The sequence below is a fragment of the Acipenser ruthenus genome, chromosome 13 (assembly GCF_902713425.1).
Source record: "Acipenser ruthenus chromosome 13, fAciRut3.2 maternal haplotype, whole genome shotgun sequence".
Classification (NCBI taxonomy): domain Eukaryota; kingdom Metazoa; phylum Chordata; class Actinopteri; order Acipenseriformes; family Acipenseridae; genus Acipenser; species Acipenser ruthenus.
The window spans coordinates 4692701-4701404 of record NC_081201.1 but is presented as its reverse complement, the minus strand read 5'-3'; the positions used below and the strand labels follow the sequence as shown (position 1 = coordinate 4701404).

The window sequence follows — 8704 nt, the reverse complement described above, 5'->3', positions numbered from 1 at the left end:
AGTCTATTGATAAGATTAGGCAACTCTTAAAGCTGCGAGAACTTTGCATGTGTCGAACTAGTTTGAAATGTCTGATAAAAACAATAATTGCAGTGACTTAGATGCACATAAACCACTGTTTTAATTCCCTGTTTGGTAATGCCTGTTCAATAACCTAAGCTAGAGTATACAGGTCTGCGCCCTGCAAAGTATTTTCCCCCACCAAGTTAATGAGCCGATGTAGTGTTAGAAAGTGGTACCTCATCAGAATATGGTATGTGTACCAAAACTCGACACATATAATGTCAGAAAGTGGTGCACTGTCAGATTTTGATATACGTGCAATCAATTGTGATCCGATGCTTGTGATAAATAGTCGCTAACTATTTTCTTAATGGTGGAAACATATGATAAGTTAGATTAAAAACTATGTAAAAGACTGTAAAATATGATGCACTCAATTAAAAAAATATGTAAAAGACTGAAAACTGCATAACATACCAGATTTGAATGGGCGCTTCTCTGCTTTCTTAACGGAAGTTGTTTAGGCATGAGCGAGCAAGCACAGTGTTCTGCGTACCACTTTTTAGTGTGTACCTGAAAATAACACTACACCGGTTCTGAGGAAAGAGTACACTGCACTTAGTGTTTTATGACTGCTTGGTATTTACTATTCAACCTCCAAATCTATGTTACATGACAAATGAACAGAAAATTAAGGAGTCTTCAACTGATTGTAGATAGGAACTATTTGCACAAGTATAAAGGCCCTTTTTTGCCATTATGTAAAGACAACAGTTGTATTGTTTACGCGTATTGATTTTTGGCTAATGGTTGACCAAGGGGTGTTAATAAAATGAATGTGGTACACTAACACAATAGAAATGTGTGTTTCAGAAAGACGGTGCACGTAGTAATTTGTGCTTTTGCCACCTCCTTATTTCTTCCTTTTCTCAGTAGACAGTTTATAACTATGTAACTGTTTATTTTAACAGTCCAATAAACCTGCTTAATTATGGTACCTGCAGTACAAAGAAGGACATTTTGAATGGAAAATGTTAAACTAGCTACAAAGAAATAGACTGTAAACAGACCTGGAATATTGCTTTGTTAGATTTTGGTAGATTCCTTAAACAGAATTGTTAAATCTTTATGCACTTCCCATTTCAGATTTTATGCAGTACTCTATTGCAGAATTTGTCATATTTAATTAAATATACCTCTGTTTTTCATGCATATAAACGTTGCCCCTTTTTGTGTCATTAGCAAAATACATTTACAGCATACACTACATTTTCGTGCATGAATAAAGGCACAAATTGCATTTGCTATACTGGCACAAAACAAATCGTTTTCATTAGTGACTCATTTAAAGTTGTCTGTCTACAGTTTCTATCTATATTTGTATAGGCATGGCCACTCTACTGGAGACAATAAGGGGTCTTTGCTTATTATAACTATTTTAAATTGTATATATTTCTCAAGATACACTGTTCTAAGAGAACAAGAAAGGGGAGAGGTATTCCTTATCTGTTATTTGAATGTTTCCACTCCCTTGACGAATATTACTCTTTGCACACAGTCCACACTCAGTTTTATCTGTATGTGTGTATGTGTGTGTGTGTTGGTATCTCAGTCCAATGCAGTAGTTTTCTGTAAGCATGTCTGTGAATGAGTCCAAGGCAGATCTCTATGACATGTCCACTTTGTCCATGGCTGAGCCGGAGAAAAAGCCTGATCACCATAAAGCCTCTGTATTTGAGAGGTACATCCAGACTTGTGCAGCTGAGGTGATCGGGTCGGCTCTGTTCATCTTTGTGGGTTGTTCGTCTGTGATTGAGAATGTGGAGGGCACAGGAAGGCTGCAGCCTGCACTGGCACATGGCTTGGCTTTGGCAATTGTTATTGCAGTCTTAGGTGAAATCTGGTAGGTCATTTTGTTGGAAACACGTTATAATTTCAATGATTCAGTTATAATGGATTGTTCAGTTCTAATGGATTGTAATTCTGCTAAAATCCTATTGATTTACTCAATTGATTGTGCATTCCATACTTAATTCTATTAAATCAAGAATGAATATATAATGAACTTATTAGGTAAGGAATTTAGAATTTGTAACCATTTCATATGCAAGCACACTTATATATATATATGTGTGTGTAATAGCAGCAAAGCTTCTTTGAATTAGATGTTAAAATGAATATAAAAGGTAATTTTAATAATATATATATATATATATATATATATATATATATATATATATACATACACTACATAAAAAGTATTTAAAATAACAATTTTTTAAAATTGTGAATGATTGTTCCTTTTTTAATATTTCAAATCAAGTAGAGTACACTGACTCTCGTTCATAGCATAATAGAATCAAATACTGAACTGTGTCAATTTGTGTGTGTGTGTCTCTGTGTGTGTGTGTCTGTGTGTGTGTGTGTTTGTGTGTTTGTGTGTGTGTGTGTGTTTGTGTGTGTGTGTGTGTGTGTGTATGTGTGTGTGTGTGTGTGTGTGTGTGTGTGTGTGTGTGTGTGTGTGTGTGTGTGTGTGTGTGTGTAATAGCAGCAAAGCTTCTTTGAATTTGATGTTAAAATGAATATAAATGGTAATTTTAAAATGAAATCCCTTTAAGAACAGTGGTGTTCAGTGTGTTTTGTTTAAGAACTTGCTGGTGAAATGTAAGTGCCTGTAAAGTTTTGCAATGGATTTAGCAGCTGTTGTTCTGAAGCGCTAAAACACTTAGTGCTTTCAGAATCTGTAATTTCCTACCTTTAAATGCAATAAGATTTCTTAAAATTAATATATTCTTTATTTACCAAGTTTTAAAAAATACCAAGTCCCAACTAATATATATATATATATATATATATATATATATATATATATATATATATATATATATATATATATATATCTTTTAGTTGGGACTTGGTATTTTCTTAATATATATATATATATATATATATATATATATATATATATATATATATATATATATATATATTAGAGCAAGCCTGGACAACACACACACACACACACACACACACACACACACAAATATATATATATATATATATATATATATATATATATATATATATATATATATATATATATATATATATATATATATATATATATGTTGTCCAGGCTTGCTTTAAACAAAATTATTGGTTTGTAGTGTATGAAACATTTTTGTTCTATTATTGTTCTCACTATTATTGTTCAATAAACGTTATTTTATTTTATCTACATCACAGTCTTTTTTCCCGTATCTTTCACAGTACATTCACAAATATATGGCTTACTGCTGATTATCTTAGATTAGTTATCGTACAATTAAATGCTCATGCTATGTACAGAGTACTGGGGTGAGAATTGGCCCGGGATATTGTTCACCAACCCAGAAGAGTATTGGGGTGAGAATTAGGATAATTCTCGGGGCTGAGAATTAGCCTGGGTTGAGAATTAGCCTGCACAAAAAAATCCAATGTGTCCCACTGTCTAATACTGTGCAAACCAAATTGAAGACAAGTCAGGTGACAGATAGATGTTTGCAGCAGAGTAAACGACTTTGCTGTCTAAATTGATTCCGAACAACGGCCTGCATTTTTATAGGTAGTGTTGTAACTTTACTGTGTCAATACTCCTGCATTTGATTGATACAATAAATATGTTGTTTCATGTGGTTGCACTTTGAATACAAATGTAAGGCAGTAATATAAATTTATGTCTGCATCAGTTTTCCAAAAGCAGCAAAAAACCGCCGCGCATTGTAAGCGTGGTCTATATTAGCGCTTCGTTTATTATGAGTTTTGTGTTTCCTCTTTTCTGTCTGAGTTGGGGACATAGAGGTCCCACTTTATTTAGATGCGCCACGTCGATGGCATTAAAGGTGTCCTCTTTTTTTGTTTAGTGGAGGACACTTCAACCCTGCAGTGTCGCTGTCCGTGTACCTGGTCGGAGGGCTGAACGTCGTTATGCTTGCTCCTTATATCGTCTCTCAGCTGTGTGGAGGAATGCTGGGTGCAGCACTGGCCAAGGTACGGTACAGTAAATGGGGGAAGTACACATTCAGCTCTTGCTGGCTATCTTTGGAAAAATTGTTCTTCTGGAAGAAGCTACAGACAGGATTAACATAAGAATTTCAGCCATACCGAAATAGAACTCTGAAGCAGTAATACTAAAATAAACTTCTGAGACAAAGGTTACTACTAGAGAAGTCTTTCTAAATGTCTTCTCATTTATGTATTACTACATATACTAGGTAAAAAGGCAAGTCACAGTTTTAAAAAAAATGAATACATTTCAAGCTATTAACTGCAGTTTGATATCACTTTTTTTTTTTTGTACAATCACATGGCACATGCAGCATTGTAGCAATGCAGGGTTCCCCCAATATAGCCTACATGCTATTATGTTTTAATGTTTTATATACAGAAGTCAATCAAGTCTTTTAAGATCCTTGGACAGCGTGAGCTACAAGCTAGAACAAGTTGAGATGATTATCTTGCACCTGTTAAATCAATATTTGATTTAATTTCACCCTTTCCCCACTTTTATATTTTTGCCAATTTACCTCCCAGAACATAAGCTTCACTAATACACCAGGATTCCTGCTCCCCTGCAAATAGCATACACAATAGTATGTACTGCCATGTGACCTGACCAAACACAGCTTGTTATTTATTCTTATTCTTATCAGGTTTGAGCTTTTGAAATAAATCAATTATTTACACTTTAATGCATACATATTGAACATAGCTGGGAAACAAAGTAGTTTTGGACACACACACACACACACACACACACACACACACACACACACACACACACACACACACACATATATATAGATATATATGTTCTTCCTTATATTTTCCCATTGCTTTATATATGGTAGAAATGGCATCCTCATATGAGGCTGTCATGCATTTGCGTCTTCCATATGTCCCCATATAAAGAATATATCTGTGTTTGATCTGTTCCCATATAAGGTCACCATACATGAAAGGGTTCATTTATTTGGGGTTGTTTAACATTTTTTTATATCAGCATATTTAATAAGCAGTATAATATCCAACGCAGTATTGTGACTTATACATGTCTGACCTGCAGTATGCTGGTAATTACGGCAGTGACCTCCGTGGGATTTTGTATGCTAGTTTTTTTATTGTTAAATAGTTTTAGATATTTAAAGGGAAAAAACACCTTGAACTGCTGCGGGTCATGCAGATTAATTTCTGTGATTGTAGCAATGAACTGGGACTAGACTGTGAGACTTTGAGCAAGGTACCATTTACAGTCATCTCTCTGTAATAAACAGTATAAATCTTCATATTAACATGATACTGGGAGTTGAAAAAAAAATAAAAATAAATAAATAAATAATAATAATAATAATATTTTTGGTTCCTAAAGGAATTGCTGTTATGCATTTGGTACCACCTGGTGGCCAAATATTGTAATTGCACTTTTAAACTTTGAGTAAAATTTAAATGTGTGTTTCAGTTATAGGGATCTGTATTTACCTGCACATTTCTAAATGTCATTTTCCCCTGTCTTTAACCAGGCAATCTCCACAGAGGAAACGTATATGAATGCATCGGGTGGGGCATTCACGGCTGTGCAGAGTAGTGGGCAGATCGGCAGAGCGGTTGTGGCAGAGACTGTGATGACTGTCTTCTTGACTCTGGTAGTCTGCATGGGAGCAGTGAATGAGAAGAGCCGGAGTCACCTGGCTCCCCTCTGTATCGGTCTCACTGTTGCAGCCGACATATTTGCAGGGTGCGTACCTGGATTTATTTTTTATTATTGTTATTTCAGATTTCTGCAACTTAGAGATGGCTCTTAACTTTTGAGATTTGTATTTTTTTAAAGTATATTTTTTAAAAATACATATTTTGCTCTTTTGGTAACATATTCAGACCACACTTAAAGAGTAGTGGGGTTCCGAAAAATATAGTATTAGCTATACGTTCCCACGTGTTGCTACAACTGTTTAAATAACATACATGTCATTCTTTTCATTGTTAACATCCTGACAATTGGTTCCACTTATAACTTCAAAGTCTGTTTCAAAGCTCTTTTCAAAATGTCTGCTCTAGTGCACTGGGGTTTGAGATCTGGCCTTTAAATCACTGCAGGAAGAGCGAAAAAAAAAAACATAACAAGTGCTCTGGCTTTTCTGTTCCATACCGCATCATAGATTGTTATTGCTGTGTTACCAGTTTGACATTGTGGTCAATAATCCTTACACTATCAGTGCACTAGAGCAGACATTTTGAAAAGAGCTTTGAAACAGACTTTAAAGTTATAAGTGTAAAACATTGTCAGGATGTTAACGATGAAAATAAAAATTACAGGTACATTATTTAAACTGTTGTAGCAAGACGTGGGGACAGGTAACGCTATATTTTTTGGAAACCTGCTACATACACTTTAATGTTACTTAAGGTAATATGGAGTCTGTGAAACCAGCCTATTGTGTTTTTTATGGATAGGGGGAAACTAATTGATATACACCATTGATATACAGTGTTATTGTTTCTTGTTTATTTAGAGGAGCAGTGTCTGGTGCCTGTATGAACCCTGCTCGGGCGTTTGGACCAGCAGTGGTGGCAAACTACTGGTCTTACCACTGGATTTACTGGGTCGGTCCACTGGCTGGTGCTCTGATAACTGCCTGTTTTGTAAGGTAAACCCAATAGTCTTTTAACTTTGAATTTTTATAAAATACTGCCCCCTCTGGTTGTATAGTGGTATATTGAGTTTTATTATCACAATCACTTCTGTCTTTTCTCTTTTAGGCTACTGCTGGGTGACAGGAAAATCCGGATTCTTCTAAAATAAAGCGGTGTGAATACTTGAAGAAAACGATTTTGATGCCCAACAAGCTACTCCTTGAAGATTCCAGACTGAATTGATTGTTCCAACTATAATTATTCTACTTTTAATTTCTAAGAAGTTTCCTGGGGTCTCTAGAATGTAGACTACTTTAGGTTTTAGTTGTGGAAGCTGGTGGTCACAATGGAAACAAGTTGGTTACTATTACCTATATCTACTGTACAGTATGTGTGTTTAAAAATATAACTGTGCCAGACGGACAGACAGGCTTGATATACTCCCAATAATGTGTGCTGATTGAAGGTCCTTAGTAAAGTTCATCAGTTCTCTATTTATAGTTCAAATGTAAATGTGACATGCAGTCAGAAAGTGAACAGAAAGACACCCTCCATATAGCCCAAGATTGTGATATACTTTCAACAATGTATTCTAAAGAAGTTCCTTATCAAATGTCATTATAGTGGAACAAGAGTTTTCTAGCTGTATGAAAAAATGACACACAGACAGACACTGTATTCCCAAATATTATGATACTTAATATACCGTGTGCTGAAGAAGGTCTGTAGCAAGTTTATTGCCAATTGGACAAATGGTTCTATAGATATAAGCAAAACTTAGGGCCAAGCCTCCACTATACCAATATATAAATAAGTGAAAGCATGAGATGTTATAGATTTGTATCACTGTATCTTCTTATCAAGAATGCAAACATTGCCACTTTTATGAAATACTTTACTATACATACTTGCCTGTGCTTAAGCATACTTTCACTATGCTGACTACCCTTTCACATGATTTTTATCATACAGTACATTGATATTGCTAATGAGTCATGACTCAACAGTTTTATGAGATTGAATAGAGTTAAAATAATCAAGCGATTAAGAAAAAGGTGTTAGAATAAATAAAATGGGTGTTAATGTGCTGTAAATTATTATTTGTTTATTTAGCAGATGCCTTTATCCAAGGCGACTTACAGAGACTAGGGTGTGTGAACTATGCATCAGCTGCAGAGTCACTTACAACTACGTCTCACCCGAAAGACAGAGCACAAGGAGGTTAAGTGACTTGCTCAGGGTCACACAATGAGTCAGTGGCTGAGGTGGGATTTGAACTGAGGACCTCCTGGTTACAAGCCTGTTTCTTTAACCACTGGACCACACAGCCTCAGATAAATATAATTTATCAACAAATTGATAAAAGAATCCATTACAATTTTGTAACATCTAAATTAGAATTCACTGATATTTGTCTTTTTTGCATTGTGGTTAAGACACTTGCTTGCCGTGTGCATGGTCGCAGTTTTGCGCCCAGCCTCTGCCCTGTTACACATAGCAATACTTGGTATAGTTTATTAATACTTCTCAGTTCAGTTTTGCCATGTTTTAAAAATTCCAGTTAAAAGTGCATTTATCTAAGCTTAATTTTTAAAAATAAATGTGAGTAATTCAACACTGAATCAAAGATTTTTTTGACTGCTAGGGTCTCTTTCAATGTCTTTTTAATAATGACGACTGTTAATGTAACACTTTGAAGCTTATCTCATATTAATAAAAAAATGTTATAACTCCAATGTGGTGCTGTTTTAAATTACAGGTATGATCTCTGCAATTTGAAACTATTTGGTCCCTTACATAAAGTCATAAAAAATATATATTTCAAAGGAAATCAACACCTCTAGATATCACAATGAAATGCTAATTCATAAGGGCTTAATAACTAATAGTGTCTACAAACATAAATAATACACAATTACAAGAAACAAGCCTCATGTCATAATAAAGCCACATTTCTGTTTCCTAATAGGATATTATACATATGGTGTTAAAGTAATCATAGAAAATAGATAATAATGATATAGATTTTCAT

The 8704-nt window shown here is 34.7% G+C and overlaps 1 protein-coding gene across 1 annotated transcript; it reads left to right on the top strand.

Moving 5' to 3' along the window:
- Positions 1-1577: 1577 nt before the first annotated feature.
- aqp8b (aquaporin 8b) lies at positions 1578-8408 on the top strand. The gene is made up of 5 exons (XM_034029835.3): positions 1578-1906; positions 3906-4032; positions 5562-5776; positions 6552-6686; positions 6799-8408. Exons 1-5 carry the CDS (start codon positions 1641-1643, stop codon positions 6839-6841), a joined length of 786 nt encoding a protein of 261 aa, XP_033885726.3. The 5' UTR covers positions 1578-1640; the 3' UTR covers positions 6842-8408.
- The last annotated feature ends 296 nt before the right edge of the window (positions 8409-8704 follow it).